Source organism: Salvelinus fontinalis, chromosome 18 (genome assembly GCF_029448725.1).
Source record: "Salvelinus fontinalis isolate EN_2023a chromosome 18, ASM2944872v1, whole genome shotgun sequence".
Lineage (NCBI taxonomy): Eukaryota > Metazoa > Chordata > Actinopteri > Salmoniformes > Salmonidae > Salvelinus > Salvelinus fontinalis.
Window position 1 is genome coordinate 9125192 of NC_074682.1, and position 19965 is coordinate 9145156.

The 19965-nt window shown below is 42.4% G+C and overlaps 1 protein-coding gene across 3 annotated transcripts in view; it reads right to left on the reverse strand.

The window, feature by feature from the left end:
- Positions 1-19965, reverse strand: part of LOC129814911 (chemokine-like protein TAFA-2) — a 187479-nt gene that overhangs the window by 83168 nt on the left and 84346 nt on the right. For all 3 annotated transcript variants that reach the window (XM_055868065.1, XM_055868064.1, XM_055868063.1), the window contains exon 2: positions 18555-18667. In XM_055868065.1, the coding sequence (XP_055724040.1) occupies positions 18555-18666 (112 nt within the window). In that variant the 5' untranslated portion in view covers position 18667. The remainder of the gene's footprint in view (positions 1-18554; positions 18668-19965) is intronic.

The window sequence follows — 19965 nt, forward strand, 5'->3', positions numbered from 1 at the left end:
ATGAATAGATTTGATAGTTTTTCATTATTTTGACCCTCCCCACATTATAATTTGAAGAAGTGTAAACTAACATAGCCACAGCTAGAAAGGTAACTCCAAACTGGGGCTGTGACAATTATGGAATATTGGGTAACAATTAGGGCTGTTACGGTGACCGCATTACCGCCACACCGGCGTTCACGAGTCATGATTGCAGTCCAATTCCACGTGACCGTTTAGTCATGATAATTAGGCTTCTCCAAGCTCTGATGCTGCTGATGGTAATTCGTAGCCTACGAAACTTGCTAACTGCCTGTTACTCAGCACTTTATTGTCCCTCTAATCACTCTGAAATCAATGCAAATTTTATCAAAAATCTAATCAAACACAAAATCTAATCAAAATGTTGAGCAACATTTCTAAAGGATTTGCAATTGCTTGAGAAATCAGAGTAATGGCCTGTACTAAAAATAGTAGGATCCCATCAGCTTTCTATAGGCTAAGCCTACTATATTTATTTCTAAACTTTCCTAATATTAAGCACTGACTGGCATGAAAATGAACCATGGGAAAAGAGTCCTCCATTTGCTATTTAAGTGCAGAGACGAAATGTATTTTTTTTTCAGTTGCCCTGTTTCGACAGGTGCATGATAATGGTCCATTCTAAATTAAAACAAATATATTATTTTGTATATGTAAAGTAAAGATGAGATTAAATCAAGAATAGTATGATGGATGACAATATGATCACTTGTGAATGATGCCCAGCTTAAAGCAAGAAACAGCAAAATACTTCTTTGCTACTTTTTCAAATCACAGTCGCACACCTCATGTAGCCTGACCCATAGGCCTATATGTTTTGATAAGGTTTGTATCACAACTAAAGTGGCCAACTAATCATTAAAAGGACACACATTAATCCGCTTTACAACGGGTGTAGAGCCTAGAGTCAATGCGTGAGTTTTAAGTTTGGGTAAGATCATTTTCACCATAAAAATGCAGCTTTATAATAAGAGCATTACATGCATAATCGCATTTATGGTCATTTTTGAGAATGGGGTTTTCCTGCTAATGGAACATTTGCGCTTATAGCCTACTGCGTGTGCGCATTGCTGCGCTTATAATGTGAAGACATAACCTAATAGTTTAGCAACATTTTAAGCTAAACTTCATAATCTGTTGAGTCAGGCTCATTGCTTAAAACAGTTTTTGATGCTAGTGGTTGTATTCTCTTGGGAATCTATCGCATCCCACAACTCTCCCAGACTATGTTCGGAATATTTAATTCTTGCACAGAATAGAATAGGTCAACTTCTGTACTATGGGGATAGTAGATTGACATTGGGTAGTGCTTTTGCTGTTCGTTAGGCCTTCTCATCTTGTTAAGCGGGCGGTGTTAAGAAGCGCGGTTTGACGGGTCATGTTTCAGAGGATGCATGACTCGCCTCTCCCGAGCCCATTGGGGAGTTGCAGCGATGAGACAAGATTGAAATTTGGGAGAAAAAGGGGGTAAACTACATAATATTTTGAATAAATAATCTAAAATATGCCACGGAATTCTAATCAAAACTTGTCTGCTAAATGAGCTAGTGTAGCCCACAGCCATATAGCATAGCCAGATCAGGGCCTAACATAAGGATAACTAGCGGCGACCCGTCATTGTTTTGAGCCCCACCTTTTTGGCATGTTATTTTGGCATTAATACATGTCACATCAGTTTGCAAACAATACATATTTTAATCAACTTGAGTAAATAAAGCCTCATACTAACATGTTTTTCTTTTGTTGCTTTATTGAATAAGGCAGCTCCAAAATGCAGGTATTTCAGCCTAGCTCAGTGCTTTCTGTGGTGGGGCTGCCACCGGATAATACAGAGCATAGGAGTTGGTAATGTTCTCCAGTTGCGTCGTGATTGGCTCAGGGTTCTGTCACTCATGGGGACACTACGTAACCACAAACTCTACAGGGAGAGCTTGAAAATGCAAGGCCCTCGGGTGCTGCAATAGAGTTACATTAGAAGTGCCCATCCAAGAAGGCTCAAGGGCATTGGCTACAGATAAAATGATGTCAAAATACACGTTATATCTACAGTAGCTTTGATTGGTCTGATCATGTCAACATCATACTTTCAAAATCTTAGCTAGCGAGCTAGCAGTCATCATCATGAATTAAGTCAACAATCTACTGGCAAATCCTTTTCATTCCTGGTCATGATAAGAGAAGTTCTGAAGAGATCTGTTTCACCTGTCTTGTGCTTGTCTCCACCCCCCTCCATGTGTTGCCCATTTTTCCCATTATCCCCTGTGCATTTATACCTGTTTTTTCTGTTGGTCTGTTGCCAGTTCGTCTTGTCATGGTAAACCTACCAGCGTGTTTTTCACCGTACTCCTGTTTCGCGCTTTCCCCTGTTTTGCTAGTTTTTCTGGTTTTGACCACTCTGCCTGCCCTGAGCCTGCCTGCTCTGAGCCTGCCTGCCATTCTGTACCTGTCTGACTCTGCCTTGGATTACTGACCTCTGCCTGCTCTGAGCCTGCCTGCCATTCTGTACCTGTCTGACTCTGCCCTGGATTACTGACCTCTGCCTGCTCTGAGCCTGCCTGCCATTCTGTACCTGTCTGACTCTGCCCTGGATTACTGACCTCTGCCTGCTCTGAGCCTGCCTGCCATTCTGTACCTGTCTGACTCTGCCCTGGATTACTGACCTCTGCCTGCTCTGAGCCTGCCTGCCATTCTGTACCTGTCTGACTCTGCCCTGGATTACTGACCTCTGCCTGCTCTTGTAACGGATGTGAAATGGCTAGCTAGTTAGCGGGTACGCGCTAGTAGCATTTCAATCAGTTACGTCACTTGCTCTGAGACTTAAGTAGTGTTGCCCCTTGCTTTGCAAGGGCCGTGGCTTTTGTGGAGCGATGGGTAACGCTGCTTCGTGGGTGACTGTTGTCGATGTGTGCAGAGGGTCCCTGGTTCGCGCCCGGGTCGGGGCGAGGGGACGGTTTAAAGTTATACTGTTACACTCTGAGCCTGCCTGCCATTCTGTACCTGTCTGACTCTGCCCTGGATTACTGACCTCTGCCTGCTCTGAGCCTGCCTGCCATTCTGTACCTGTCTGACTCTGCCCTGGATTACTGACCTCTGCCTGCTCTGAGCCTGCCTGCCATTCTGTACCTGTCTGACTCTGCCTTGGATTACTGACCTCTGCCTGCTCTGAGCCTGCCTGCCATTCTGTACCTGTCTGACTCTGCCCTGGATTACTGACCTCTGCCTGCTCTGAGCCTGCCTGCCATTCTGTACCTGTCTGACTCTGCCCTGGATTACTGACCTCTGCCTGCTCTGAGCCTGCCTGCCATTCTGTACCTGTCTGACTCTGCCCTGGATTACTGACCTCTGCCTGCTCTGAGCCTGCCTGCCATTCTGTACCTGTCTGACTCTGCCTTGGATTACTGACCTCTGCCTGCTCTGAGCCTGCCTGCCATTCTGTACCTGTCTGACTCTGCCCTGGATTACTGACCTCTGCCTGCTCTGAGCCTGCCTGCCATTCTGTACCTGTCTGACTCTGCCCTGGATTACTGACCTCTGCCTGCTCTGAGCCTGCCTGCCATTCTGTACCTGTCTGACTCTGCCTTGGATTACTGACCTCTGCCTGCTCTGAGCCTGCCTGCCATTCTGTACCTGTCTGACTCTGCCCTGGATTACTGACCTCTGCCTGCTCTGAGCCTGCCTGCCATTCTGTACCTGTCTGACTCTGCCCTGGATTACTGACCTCTGCCTGCTCTGAGCCTGCCTGCCATTCTGTACCTGTCTGACTCTGCCCTGGATTACTGACCTCTGCCTGCTCTGAGCCTGCCTGCCATTCTGTACCTGTCTGACTCTGCCCTGGATTACTGACCTCTGCCTGCTCTGAGCCTGCCTGCCATTCTGTACCTGTCTGACTCTGCCCTGGATTACTGACCTCTGCCTGCCCTTGACCTGTCGTCTGCATGCCCCCTGTTTTGTTCATTAACATCTGTGATTCAAACTATCTACATCTGGGTCTTATACTGAGTCCTGATAAATTATAGATAAAACGTATTAGTGCTAATTGGCCATTGGACATAAACATTACACAACAAGTTGGAAATTGCAAATTCAACTGCAAGCATTGAAAGGCAATCACTAGCTTGCTATTCCCTGGAGTGGATGTGTGGCCCTTGTCTGTGTATATGGGTATCGTTCCCAAGCTTAAAAAGATAAACATTCAATATTGGCCATGCTGTCAATCCAGCATGACTTCTGACGCTTTCAAAAGAACTGTAAACTCGGAACTGGGAAATCTCCAACTTCAGTGAGTTCAAGACAACTTGGAACTCCAAGCTCCGACTGGAAAAATACGTATTTGAACGGTCATCCAACTCAGAAATTGTAAGTTGGGAGCTCAGGCCTCTTTCTAAAGCTCCGACATGAAGAACACTAACGTCATTATCCGACCCTGTTTTTATCCGAGTTCCCAGTTGAGAATGACGGATTTCGACGAAGTTTGATGACAAAATGTGCCCACGAAGACCGCGTCACCTTCCTGTTCAAGTGAGCACAGCACAACAAGGTCCAAAAATGTCTTGTATGCTGCTGCATAAATGATGAAATATGCCAGGGAGATATGTACCTTACCAGTCAAAAGTTTGGACACATAGTGAAGACATCAGAACTATGAAATAACACATGGAATCATGTAGAAACATAAAAAGTGTGAAACAAATCAAAATATATATTGAGATTCTTCAAAGTAGCCACCCTTTGCCTTGACGACAGCTTTGCACACTCTTGGCATTCCCTCAACCAGCTCCACATGGTGGTCACCTGGAATACATTTCAATTAACAGGTGTGCCTTGTTAAAAGTTATTTGTGGAATTTCTTTCTATCTTAATGCGTTTGAGCCAATCAGTTGTGTTGTGACAAGGTAGTGGTGGTATACAGAAGCCCTATTTGGTAAAAGACCAATTCCATATTATGGCAAGAACAGCTCCAAAAAGAAAAGAAAAACGACAGTCCATCATTACTTTAAGACATGAAGGTCAGTCAATGCGAATAATTACAAGAACTTTGAACATTTCTTCAAGTGCAGTCGCAAAACCATCAAGCGCTATGATGAAACTGGCTCTCATGAGGACCGCCACAGGAAAGGAAGACATAGAATTACCTCTGCTGCAGAGAGAAAATTCATTAGAGTTACCAGCCTCAGAAATTGAAGCCCAAATAGAGTTCAAGTAACAGACACATCTCAACATCAACTGTTCCGATGAGACTGTATGAATCAGGCCTTCATTGTCAAATAACTGCAAAGAAAACAAAGGACACCAATAAGAAGAGACTTCCTTGGGCCAAGAAACACGAACAATGGACATTGGACCGGTGGAAATCTGTCCTTTGGTCTGATGAATCCAAATCTGAGATTTTTTGTTCCTACCGCTGTGTCTTTGTAAGACATAGAGTAGGTAAACGGATGATCTCCACATGTGTAGTTCCCACTGTGAAGCATGAAGGAGGAGGTGTGATGGTGTGGGGGTGCTTTGCTGGTGACACTGTCAGGATTTATTTAGAATTCAAGGCATACTTAACCAGCATGGCTACCACAGCATGGTGCAGCGATACGCCATCCCATCTGGTTTGGGCTTAGTGGGACTATCATTTGTTTTTCAACAGGACAATGACACATCACACATTCCGGCTGTGTAAGGGCTATTTGACTAAAAAGGAGAGTGATGGAGTGCTACATCAGATGACCTGGCCTCCACAATCACCCAACCTCAACCTAGTTGAGATGGTTTGGGATTAGTTGGACCGCAGAGTATAGGAAAAGCAGCCAACAAGTGCTGAGCATATGCAGGAACACCTTCAAGACTGTTGGAATGCTAAGAGTGTGCAAAGCTATCATCAAGGCAAAGGGTGGCTACTTGAGTCTCAAATATAAAATATATTTTATTTATTTAACACTGTTTTTGTTACATGATTCCATGTGTGTTCTTTCATAGTTTGATGTATTCACTATTATTCTACAATGTAAAAAATTAAGAAAAACCCTTGAATAAGTAGGCGTGTCAACTTTTGACTGGTACTGTATACTGTAGCTAAGAAAATAATACTAAAACTGTGTTTGAATACCCATACTAACATACTGTATACAACATACTTAATGAGTATATACCACATACTATTAGTTCATTTTAGTATACTGTAAATTAATGGCGTCGATTCAGTTGAGAGTACTAGAGCTTCGTCTGTCTACCAAAAGTTGATGCTGTTGCCATGCAACCTCTTGCTAGCTTGTTATCATAACAAATTACAATCTAAACATTTTACGATTTCGGGTGTGTTCGTAAATTCAATCTGCAGTGCCAGAGTGCACCTGGGCATTTGTAAATCCAGAACGTTGTCAGATTGTAAATTCAGAGCGTTCAGAGCGTTTAACGGCAGTCAAGCACCCAAGCTAACTGGCTAACATTGGCTAGCTACTTCCAGACACAAATGAAAGAACACCTCACTCTGACCATTTTACTCGCCATAGCAGAGCTGGTTAGACTGTTCATGTTATCCAGAGCATTGGTGACTGTAACTGTGCTGCTAGCAACAATTTACTACGCTTTTTTTTGCTGATGTCTACTGACGTCAGCATATTCAACGGTGAGCGAAAGTGCTCAGAAATTGGAATAGATAGCCAGAATTAACAATGTCGATTGAAACGCACAACGACTATACCACTTAGCTAAGAATGATGTGAATAATCAAGTCAATAAACATTGGTTAGTTAGTTTGATAGTTAATATGGTGCCTGGCAAGTTTGATGTATTAGTATCCAACTAATGTTAGGTAACTAGCTAACAAATTGTCAGCCAACATAACGTGTAACATAACTTACTTGAAAAGTCGTGCTTTTATTACATTGCTCAACATTTTCTTAACATTTGTCATTAGTTAGTTCAACGAATTTGTATCCGCTCTTGTCAGACTTCGGCTGCATATTTTCCACCATTTTCTTCAAATCTGAAAACGTTGTGAAGCCACGCCCATTTTCTGAAGAATTGTGTTATGGGCCCTAAAAGTACGGAAATAGTGTCCTCTGTTTGTATAATTCGTATTTTGACGAATTTAGTACGACATCCATAAACTTTTGGCACACTATCTATATCCATACTATGACCAATAAGTATACTATATACTCAATTCTCATTACAAATAGTGTGGTTAGTACGAATATTTGAACACAGCTTAAGTGTGTGTTGTGTAGTAAGCTTTTAGTAGCCCATGTGCCTCACCCTAATAATTGTATGCCTTTTCCCCTCATAACTTAGCCTACTGTTCTGACTTGGTGGTGCACATGTAGCCTGTTTTAAAGAAATGTCATCATCGAATATTGTAAAAGCTTTCATGGTCTGCTTATTTGCCCCTTTTGTTTATCCTACGGTTGGTGTACAGGGACAATACTGTAAGAACGGCCCATGTTCTGAATTCTGACGCTGTACATTTCAAAAGTGCTTAACAAATAGTTATATTAACTATGTCCGTTCTAGCTTGCTCATTAATGTCTTAATCGAAATGATGGATTGCCTCTTATCCGGTCATCGTCCTCCTATGCCATAGTTTGTGCATCTCAATTGTCAGTAGAAACCACATTTGTTTATGCAAGTTAGCCATATCATCTATATTTTTTTAAAGGCAGTAAATTGGTCTGAATTAACTGTTTTGCTGCCAGACAAGGCTCCGCTGATAGCCAGGTGTAACAGTGGTAAGGTGTTTGCTCTGCTGTTGGTACAGCTTTATGTAGGCCCTAACAGTTTGTGGGCACCGTTTGTCAGCGTTATGGTCCAATTAATGTATTGTTTAGTGTTGTGTTATGTAGTGGCTTTGCTGGCATGCATCCTAATTTTGTTGTTGAGTTTGCCCCACCAAGATTGAAATGCTAAAATCGCCACTGAGGACAACTCAGAGTATGCTATTCTGTTCTTCTGAAATAGACTACATTTTCAAAATATCATGTTTCTTTAGACCTGTCTAAAATAAAATAATGGATTTATTGTGATGGTGTAGGCAATTACAATTTTTTTAAATGTATATGTTCGAAAGGTCTGCATCAGTGGCTTGTAGTCTATTTGTGGAAGCCAGGAGATGCTAAATGCGTTTGTTAATTAACGATCCACTTACCATGAGACCATCAGTTATTTGCTTGACAATCACCGGCTGACAAAATGTCATGACCGCCACAGCCTTAATAACAATTCATTATCATGATAATGGCCAAGGTTATTGTCAGAATTGTCTTTTTTTTCTTACTTGAAAGGTACCTTTAGAAGACATTGTGTAACGAACGTCGTCGGGAGAAGGAGACCAAGGTGCATCGTGGTAAGTATTCATAATACGTTATTTTAATAAATATGAACACTCTAACAAAACAACACGACAAACGAACAGTTCTGTAAGGTGACGAAAAACACTAAACAGAAAATAATCACCCACAACTCAAAGTGGGAAAATAGGCTACCTAAATATGGTTCTCAATCAGAGACAACAATAGACAGCTGCCTCTGATTGAGAACCACACACGGCCAAACACAAAGAAATATACAACATAGAACACCAGACATAGAATGCCCACCCCAACTCATGACTTAGAGATCCTTTTTATGTCTCTATTTTGGTTTGGTCAGGGCGTGAGTTGAGGTGGGCATTCTATGTTTTGTTCTACGTTGTCCTTTTCTATGTGTTTGGCCTGGTATGGTTCCCAATCAGAGGCAGCTGTCAATCGTTGTCTCTGATTGAGAACCATACTTAGGTAGCCTGTTCCCACCTGTGTTTGTGGGTAGTTGTTTTCTGTTTTGTGTGTTTTCACCTTACAGCACTGTTTCGTCGTTTTGTTCACTCTCTTTGTTGTTTTGTTGTCATTCAGTGTTCAGTATATTTAATTAAAGTAGTATGAACACTTACCACGCTGCGTGTTGGTCCGATGATTCCAATTCCTCATCATCAGACGAAGAGGCGAGTCATTACACATTGGTGACACCTCTCTCTTATAAATAATGTTTTTTACCGCTTAGATCTTTTTGGAATGAAGCTTCTCCTCCCAACCGTTCTGCTCATAAAATAATAAGCAACTTTACCCACTTCATGTAAAAATCTAAAACTGCTATTCGGGAAACTATATCTACTTCAATATAAAGTTGAATCCCCCCCTTCTCCAACAATTTATGTATTATGACGATTTATTACACGATAATTGTGCCAGCCCTACTCCAAATACACGTTCGCTAATAGAAGCTGTTTAACTGGTTAAACAAAGATTAGCAATGTGTTGGCAGAAATGAATGTCCAAGTCAAGAAAGCATGCCAGCAACCAGCGTCACTTGCCACAACTGGTATGTGCAGGTGCTTTTTCAAAGCCAATGTCAGATACTACCGTAGGGGGTTGCGGAACCCTGGTTGAATACCCCTGGTTTACACAGCTTTTTATCCATTAAGAGTTTCTCAATGAGTTCAAAGCACATGAATGCATCCAACTGGGTTTTACGACTTCACAATTGGTAAATTCCCACCTCCCACTTGATGACGAACTCACCAAAAGTGCCGTAACGATTGTACCTAAAGCTGCGTTCATAACCAGGTAGGAATTTACCACATACGACCGGGAAAAATCCACTTGAACGGCCCTCCAACTGGTAATTACTAGTGGGAGACGCATCTATCATCCCTGAGATCCGACTTCTCCCACATGTTGACCTCTGACGTCAACTACTAAGGAAATTACTTAGATAACAGTATTTTCGGCAATAACAACAAAACATTATTCATAAAAAGCAATCTATTAATGGGGTTTTTGAACTCCCAATTGGCGTTTCCCAGCGAGGTTAAAGCAAGTGAACGCATCCCATTGATATTTACGACTTCACAACTGGTAAATTCCCACCTCCCACATCATTATGAATGCAGCTTTATATTGAATGTATTGGGTAGAAAAATATACCATTATACAAGATTATACGCAGCACATGTACTCTAAAAGGTACCGACCAGTACCACGTGAGTTCCTATGTCTACCTCTGAAGGTACCTTATGTGTACATCCCCCTACACATGCATTGCCTATAATACATCTCTGCACTTAGCAAAAGAGTGCCATCTGCACTGATATTTTATTTATCAGTAATTCTGACTATTCTCTCATTTCATTTACTTACTGTATTTCTGCAATTTGAGGGTTTTCTGTATAGTTCTGTATGTAGGTCGGGGATATGATTCTGTTTTATTGTTACTCCTGAATTACTATGATAAATATAATTGTTTTTCTTGTGTTCTTTTAACAATGTTGAGATTTACTTTGAAAGTGTAGGAATACAGGTGAGATCAGTTATGCCACAATGTCTGTGTTTAGCATCAGGAAAATCAGAAACAGGTTGTGAGTTCAAATCCCAGGTAAGGGGATAAATACTGTAATAAATACTGTATAAATAAACATACACAATGTAGTCAGATATGTAAGTTGAAAACACTGTATGATAAAAGCACTGTCTGTGTATCATAATGACACATTTTTTGTTTGCATTGCATGACCTGTGAAAATTGTGAAAGGTTATGTGATCACACATGAAAATCCACATATGAAATATCATCACTTCAAGTGTTCCAAGAACAAATGGTTTCACATGATTTCATGTGAAAATGATGAAGCAATTTCAGTGCCAACAGAAATTTGAATTTGTATTAGGATGTCAAATTTGAATGTAATATTTTTGAATGCTTAATGCACAAATTGAATAATTGAATAAATAAATTGAACTTGTATTTGGAACCACCAAACTGAGCAATCGGGGGAGAAGGTCCTTTGTCGGTTAGGTGACCAAGAACCCAATAGTCACTCTGACAGAGCTCCAGAGTTCCTCTGTGGAGATGGGAGAACCTTCCAGAAGGACAACCATCTCTGCAGCACTCCACGAATCAGGCCTTTATGGTAGAGTGGCCAGACGGAAGCCACTCCTCATTAAAAGGCACATGACAGCCCTGGAGTTCGCCAATAGCCGCCTAAAGGTCTCTCAGACCATGAGAAACAAGATTATATGGGCTGATGAAACAAAGATTGAACTTTTTGGCCTGAATGCCAAGCGTCATGTCTGGAGGAAACCTGGCGCCATCCCTACGGTGAAGCATGGTGGTGGCAGCATCATGCTGTGGGGATGTTTTTCAGCGGCAGGGACTGAGGAATTCATCAGGATCAAGGGAAAGATGAAGATATCCTTGATGAAAACCTGCTCCAGAGCACTCAGGAACTCGGACTGGGGGTGAAGGTTCACCTTCCAACAGCGCAAAGACCCTAAGCACACAGCCAAGACAATGCAGGAGTGGCTTCGGGACAAGTCTCTGAATGTCCTTGGGTGGCCCAGCCAGAGCCCGAACTTGAACCCAATCAAACATCTCTGGAGAGACCTGAAAATAGCTATGCAGCGACGCTCCCCATCCAACCTGACAGACCTTGAGAGGATCTGCAGAGAAGAATGGTAGAAACTCCCCAAATAAAGGTGCGCCAAGCATATAGCGTCATACCCAACAAGACTCATGGCTGTAATCGCTGATAAAGGTGCTTCAACAAAAGTACTGAGTAAAGGGTCTGAATACTTATGTAAATAACAAATATATATTGCCCAAAACAATTTTTTTGCCCAAAACAATTAAAACCAGTTTTCGCTTTGCCATTATGGGGTATTGTGGGCAGATTATTGAGGGGAAAAATCTATTTAATACATTTTAGATTAAGTAACATAACAAAATGTGGAAGGTCAAGTGGTCTGAATTTTTTACGAATGCACTGTATATATTCAGTTTCAATATGGTAGATACTGCATTCATTGTCTGTGTATCAAGTTTGCAAGAAATCATTTCAAGTTAATCAAACTTTCATATATTCAACTTCTCAGATGCGTTCAGATTCAGTTTTCAAATTCAGTTCTCTAAATTCAGAATCAAAACTAGAGACAACATCCTACTACTTTGCCAGCTAAGAAAGGTAGAGGAGAACAGAAATAATCAAACTGTCACGACTTCTACCGAAGTCGATGCCTCTCCTTGTTCGGGTGGTGCTCGGCGGTCGACGTCACCGGTCTTCTAGCCATCATTGATCCATGTTTCATTTTCCATTGGTTTTGTCTTTTCTTCCTACACACCTGGTTCCAATCCCATTCATTAAGTGTTGTGTATTTAACCCTCTGTTTCCCCTCATGTCCTTGTCAGAGATTGTTTATTGTTATGCTCGTTACGCTCAATTTATGGATTGGTGTGCGACGGGTTCTTGTATCCATGTTTATTTTTATTATGTACTTTGGTTTTGGAGTTTTTGTTTTACGTTATTAAACTACTCCATTTTACCAAGTTTGATTCTCCTGCGCCTGACTTCCCTGCCACCTACACATACGACATGACACAAACACTCTGTGTGGTAAACAAGCTTCTGGTGGTTTCTAATGTGGAATGTTCAATTTTAACTATGAATTTGGCTCTAGCGTTTGAAGTGATTCTGATATGATATGAATGTGCTTTCTGTCCCCTATATGATGATCACAGGCCGCATTAGAAGGGAGTGTCACAAAAAAACACAATTTGTCCCTAATTAGAATATAGTTGAGTAGCCCTGTCATATCCCTGCTAAGGTTAGCCTTTCCACTCCCTATTTCATCTTGGTCTTGTGACTGACTGGGTTTGAACCAGGTCTCCTGCATGTCACAAGACTGTGTTGTGCCCGCTTATATAGATAAAGCCCTGAGGGATTAGTTCTGGAAGCCAACAAGTCTTCAAGTCTCCAGCAAGGTTCATCGAACCACCTCGGGTTACATTTCACCCCCCTTTGACCTCATACATAGAGATCATAGCAACAATATAACTGACTGATATCGAAATCAGGCCTCCTGCACTTCAACAAACACTTTCTGTGGCAAACAGAAGGACCTGTGCACCCCATTTAATGAGAGTACAACAGAGGTGGTTTGGTGATCCATCCACGTGATGAGTAGCCTCGTAATTACCAGAATGATTACCATGTGTAGCTAACCATTCACGTAAGCTTGTGATGAGCAACCTTGGCTGAGACCTGAAGACGTGTTAGTTTGACTGATGGGGTTCTAACCCAGGTCTCGAGTGCACCAGACAACGCAACTTTTCAGGTCTCAGACAAGTTACTCATCATATGAGCGTGATCACCGAATCACCCGTGTTACACTTCACCCCCCTTTCACCTTCGCCATGCATAGACCCATCCAAGTCACTGGACCAATGCATAGGCTTTAGCTCAATAGGCTAACACAGGCTTAACCCAGTCAGAAACATGTTAACCTTATGACTACTGTAATATGTGTCAACATCCAGAATTGTAATTGGTTGAATTCTACCGTCATATCATACTGAGCTATGATTGATTAAGACCACCCAGGTCGTGAGGTCATTGCAGTTGATCATGGCCGGAGACATATGAACATCCCAGTTATAGCTAGCTAATAAAGAGCTACATTTCATAAAAATCCTGTCGTACTGCATTTTATTATTATGTACAAAGCATGCAAAACAAGACATGGTGTCAGAGTAAAAGGACTAAAAGATAGATTTTGCTGGAGTTCCTTCACCTCGGATGGACTGGGTCTACAAATTTACCCGATGCATGGCGCAAGTTCAAACAGCATGTGGAGCTAATGTTCACGGGTCCTCTGAAGGAGAAAGAGTAGGTAAAGTGCAGCTACCTGCTCCTGTGGATCGGTGAAAAAGAGAGAGACATTCACAACACATGGACACTTACCGAGGCTGAATCCAAAGTACTGAAAACATAATACGATCTTTTTGAAGCATATGTTGTGCCAAAGCCCATTACGATTTTTGTTAGGTACAAATTCCATGAGAAAATACAGGGAGCTAGCGAATCGTTTGTGACTGAGCTGCGTCGGCTTTTGAAAGACTGTGATTATGCAAAAAAGGATGAGATGGTCAGGGACTGTATTGTATTTGGAATATACTCACCACGAGTGAGAGAGAAACTTTTGAATGTTGGTTCTGAGCTAACGCTGGACAAAGCTATCGACATAGCCAGATCTCACGAGCTAGCACAGGCTCAGATGAAAACCATTTTAGGCGGCAACTCGAGCACATTACGTGAACAAGCAGTGCACGCAGTCAGGCAGACATCAAAGCACACCTCCAGTGTCCAGAGAGCGCGCATCAGAACGGAGAGAGACAGAACTCCAAAACAAATAGCGACACAGTCTCAAAATTCCCCAAAACATGTGGATATTGTTGATACAAAGTGCATGGGGAACAGGAAAATTGCCCAGCTAAAAGGCAAACCGTGTACTAAATGTGGAAAATGGAATCACTTTGCAAAAGTTTGCAGAGCTTACTGTGGGAAAACAGTACACACAGTGAGTGAAGCTGAAATGTCAATCAAAGAGTCAAATACTGATGAACTGTTTATTGATTCAGTGACACGGAAAAGTCAAATATCAGAGACAGAGCAAGCCTTTGCTGACATTGAGATAGGCACACAAGGCAAGTAAACATTATTCCTCTGAATGATTACCGCAGCTTGACATCTGAGTGCGAGCTACAGCCCGCCTCGCGCTGACTGACTAGTTATGGTGGTGAACAGCTCACAGTAAAAGGCACATGCACTTTCAAATGCAAATACAAGGAACGTGAAATGATGTTGGATTTTTACATTGTTGACACTGCAGTGCTAGGTCTTAAAAAGCATGTTTTGGCATTGACCTAATCAAGCTGGTGTTATAAGTGACGGCACCAGTGGAGACAGAAAAATAATGTCATGGATGAGTTTGCTCCATGTATTCCTGTAAAAACATCAGCAATCTGACAATGTCACCAAGGTTACAGAACCGACAGATTGGGTCAACGTGTTTGTGGTGGTGGAGAATCCATGCACAGGCAAGCTCAGAGTATGCCTTGACCCACATTATCCCTTACCGACGCTAGATGACATCACACACAAGCTAGCGGGAGCACACTACTTCAGTGTCATGGACGCCAGATCAGGTTAATGGGCTATCAAGCTCATTGAAGAGTCATCTAAGCTCACAACGTTCAACACACCGTTTAGACGCTACAGGTTTCGTCGCCTGCCTTTTGGGATTATCTCAGCCCAAGACAAGTTTCAGCGAAAGATCAACGAGATGTACAAAGGCCTCGACGGAGTTGTGGAAATTGTAGACGACATCCTTGGCTATGGTCGAACCAAAAACGAACACAACAGAAACCTCAGTGCGATGCTGCAAAGGTCCCGCGAGAGAGGAGTCCGGCTCAACCCCGAGAAGAGCACAGTCGGCGCTACAGAGGTCAGCTACTTCGGACATCATCTCGCAGTGAATGGAATCAAGTCAGATCCACAGAAAATCTTGCCCATAAAGGACATGGAGCCACCAAAGAACCGTGCAGAGCTGGAAACAGTGCTTGGCATGGTCAACTACTTAGCCAAGTTCGCACCCAGCCTCTCCAATGCCAACTCACCCCTGCGTCAGCTGCTAAAGCAGTAGAGTGAGTTCCTCTGGGACAAGCAATATGACATTGCTTTCCAGAAAGTGGAAGACTTGATCACGAGAGAAACAGGACCAATTCTTGCCTACTACGACCCCAACAAAGAGCTCAGACTCCAAGTGATTACGTGGAAGTATGGACTAGGTGCAGTGCTACTGCAAGAAGGAAAGCCCATCGGCTACGCGTCCAAATCTCTGACTGTGAAATCAACTATGCTCAAATTGAAAAGGAGCTGTACATCATTTTGTTCGGATGTAAGCATTTCCATCAGTACGTCTATGGATGACAAGTCATTGAGGAATCCGACCAGCTCCTTGAGTCAATCATGAGGAAACCACTAGCGGCACCTCTGCCAAGGCTACAGAGAATGATTCTACAATAATAAAAAATACAACTTCAAAATCATTCACTGTCCAGGCAAAGACATCCCTGTCACAGGCACACTCTCGCGGAAGTTTCTTACCACCAAGGACAGCAGATTCAGTGAAGGCATGGACATGCAGGTGCACACTGTGTACAGCAACTTACCAGTTAGTGACACAAAACTGAAGGTGATCTGAGCCAAAACAGAAAAGGACACACAACTCACACAGCTGAAGGAAGTCATACAGGATGGATGGCTTGGGAGAAGAGAAAATGCCCTCAGAGCGTCTGAGTTCTGGAACCATTGTGATGCACTATCACAGATCAACGGAATAATTTTAAAAGGAGAGAATCATCATTCCTACCAGTCTCAGAGAGGAGATTTTGAACACATGGGCAAGGAACAGTACAAAAAAGAGAGCACGGGACATTTTGTTTTGGCCAGAATGTGCATACAAACAGAGGACATTGATGGTAAATGCCCCACCTGTCTTGAACGATGTCCCTCAAACACCAAAGAACCAATATTACTTCACTGTATCCCAGACAGACCCTGGCAGGTCATGGCAACCGATCTGTTCACCCGGAACAACGAGGACTACACCCTAAATGTGGACTACTACAGCAGATACTTCAAACTCGACAAGCTTCACAGCACCACATCTGCAGCTGTTATCCACAAGCTGAAAGCAACCGTTGCTAGGCATTGCATCGTAGAGACTTTAATATCAGCCCCTGTTACAAATCAAAGGAGTTTGAATCCTTCTGAAAAGCATGGGAGTTTGCCACATGTCACCACACGCCCACATTACCTTCAAAGTAATGGCCAGGCTGAAAAATCTGTCCAGATTGCTAAAACCCTCATGGACAAAACAAAAGCAGACGAGACTCCCCTACTTCACTCTCCTTGAGTACTCCAATTGACAACATCAAATCACCTGCCCAGCTGTTTATGAGCCTCAGACTTCGCTCAAACTTTCCCAGCAGCAACCAGCAGCTGCAACCTGAGGTCGTCAGCTACAAGGAAAGGCATGAAAAACGTGCAGAGACGACACCAAAAGCAATACTACCACCACTGAACGACGGAGACTCAGTTAGAAGCCAGGAGCATGACTACTAATAGCCATCAGTCGTCATTCAGCCAGCTGACACTGAACGTTCGTATCACGTCCGCACCGCAGAAGGCGCGGTGTACCGCCGCAATCGTAGTCACCTACTGAACACAAAAGAACAACACGCTGATGAGATGAACTGTTTCCCTGAAAGAGAACGTGATGGACTAAACACACACACAAACACAACACACACCATACTTACCTGCAACACAACAACTGTTGACTGACACAGAAGCATGCTCAGCTTCATACCACACAAGGTCAGGAAGAAAGGTCAAGCCTAGAGCTGTGAAATGAAACACTTATATGTACACTTATATTAAAATATGTAGAACATTTGTATTTTATTTTTAAAGAAGGGGGAAGTAAGAAGGGGGACGCCAGAAGTTTCTGTTCACCACAGTGAGTGTTTGAGTCTATCTGTTCTCCTCTACCAGGATGTTTTCTCTGGTTTTAAATCTGAATTTAGAGAACTGAATTAGAAAACTGAATCTGAATTTAGAGAACTGAATTAGAAAACTGAATCTGAATACATCTGAGAGGTTGAATATACAAAACTTTGATAACCTTGAAATGATCGTTTGCTAAACTTGATATAATGAATGCAATACCTACCATATTGAAACTGAATATATAAATATTGAACTTGAATTTTCAGTTATGAAATACAAGTTAAATGTATGTATTCAATGATTTCATTTGTGCATTACAAATTCAAAAATATTACATTCAAATTAAATATCCTAATACTAATTCAAAGTTAAATACAATTTCTGTTGGAACTGAAATCCCTCCATAGAAACTCCACATAACCACATGTTCCAAAAACACATGATTTCACATAATTTCACATTTGCATAACATGGAAATGTAACGTGAAATCATGTGGTTTTTCCGTAAGGGTCTACCTTTTGCGTTCATGTCTGTTGTTGTTTCGCTATTTCGGCTTTTTGTTCGAAGTGTCGAAGCCTAAAGACACTCCAGATCAACAAATGACCCCAAAGCACCCTCCACTGGGGTGTCACACAACGGAGTGTCTACTAATTACAACAGTATTTACAGTGAGGTCTGTTGGAGCGATGAACTGGAATCAGTCACTATGAGTGCTTTAACAGTAGGCTACATTATCCTAGCTACTGACCATTATGAACATCCTCACCTGTCCACTGTGTTACCTCATCACTGATGTATTATATCATTGTGTTGTGGTGTGCTTTCTGGGCCAAAATGGCTGCCTGGCATCACAAAGGTGGGTGCTACTCTTAGTGGATGAAGTTTCTTCCCCATAAAATGTCAAGTGCTTTGAGCACCTGGTGGATGTAAAGCAATGTAAATCAAATCCATTATACTGATTAGGAAATACTTTACGTTAAGTATTGTGTATTCTGTAATAACTCGTTGTTACATAATAAGTGCTTTGCATTTCCATTTGAATAGTTTAATGGTTTACATTATTACATCCATGTATTATGTTATTACACAATTTGCTGACAATAATTATAGTGTGTGCAACCTACCCATAGAGGTACATATCTACCCTATTTAATTGTCTGGACATACCTATGTGACTTCTGTGTGACGATGCGAGGGTCAGCTGTCCCCAGAGAGACACCACACAGACGGCCAGCAGCAGCCCCCTTTTGCACACTCTCCGTAGGTCTCTCTCCCGCATACTGAAAAGACAGAGTGGGGAAAACGTGATCAGTAACTTACATCCGTCATTAGGACATTTTTGGAGTGACAGACAGGCATGACGTAGTGAAAAGACTCAACAAACTACATACAGTACAAGTCCAATACAAATTCCATGCCATCTTCGCCCTAGCCACGTGAGCCACTCTGATCTCCCTAGCTCACATTTAGTATTTTAGTATTTTATTTGGATCCCCATTAGCTGCTGCCAAGGCATCCTACTTTTCTTCCTGGGGTCCCCTTATGGAGTCGCGAGGCTAGCTTTGCCCTGCACAGAGACAAAAGATGGATGGTGCAACTGGACGGTGCAACTCACAAAATCCCAATCTGGAGAAAGGAACTGGCTTTAGGCGGTGGCCCACTTATGCTGTTGGGTATCAAACACAGCAGGGTGTCTCATCCTGCAGATACAGTACAGTGTGGCTTCCTTCCCAAAAAAACAGAATTATACATGAGCTCGTGGTAACATATGCATTGAACGCTGCAGTGCTTTGCTTCCCACACCATGACGCCAGTTGGTGTTTGATCAACTGTGAGGATGCATGTTTCCCATAGCTTTTTTCACAGAGACAAATTAACACGCCCATGTTGATTCTGTGCGAACTGATTTAGCTAAATACCTTTTTTGTATTCATGTGTAAACATACAGTAGATGGGTGCTTGTCATTTCCCCCCAAATGATGTGTTGTTGTTATTCCCTTAAAACACATAGCTACAGTAACACTGCAGCAACCGCAAACCCACCACAAGCTGTTGTGCTGTGTACTTCTCTATAGTCCTAGAAGATCTATAAATAGAACAAATGACGTCAGACTGTCCCTTATTCCCCCGTTTCCTCTTTCCCTCTTTATAAACGATGTCTGTCTTTCCCTTATTCCCTCGCTTCCTCTCTCTCTGCTCTCCTTACCTGGGAGGGAGGTGCCTGAGTAATAGTGTTTGGGTGGTCTGTCTTGGCTAGTGTTTCCCAGCTCAGTAATCTTCATGTAGTGTTCAGGGTCTGTTGTCCAGTAATACATTGTGGCTGTGTAAGATGCCCTTTGAGAGGAGAACAAACAATGCAATCAGCGGCTCATCTTATTGCCAACAGAGAGCCCGCTCCTCTCACAGGGAAAAACAGTCGCAATCACAGGCATCCTTTCTGCCCATTGCCAGTGTATCCACTCAAATTAGTGAAAAGATTGGTTTCATGCTAAGAGCTTAACTCTTGGTTATTTGGCAGTGGCTCGTGAAGGGAGTAGAGAGGGAGACATCTACCACAATAGAACTGGGTGGCATCTAA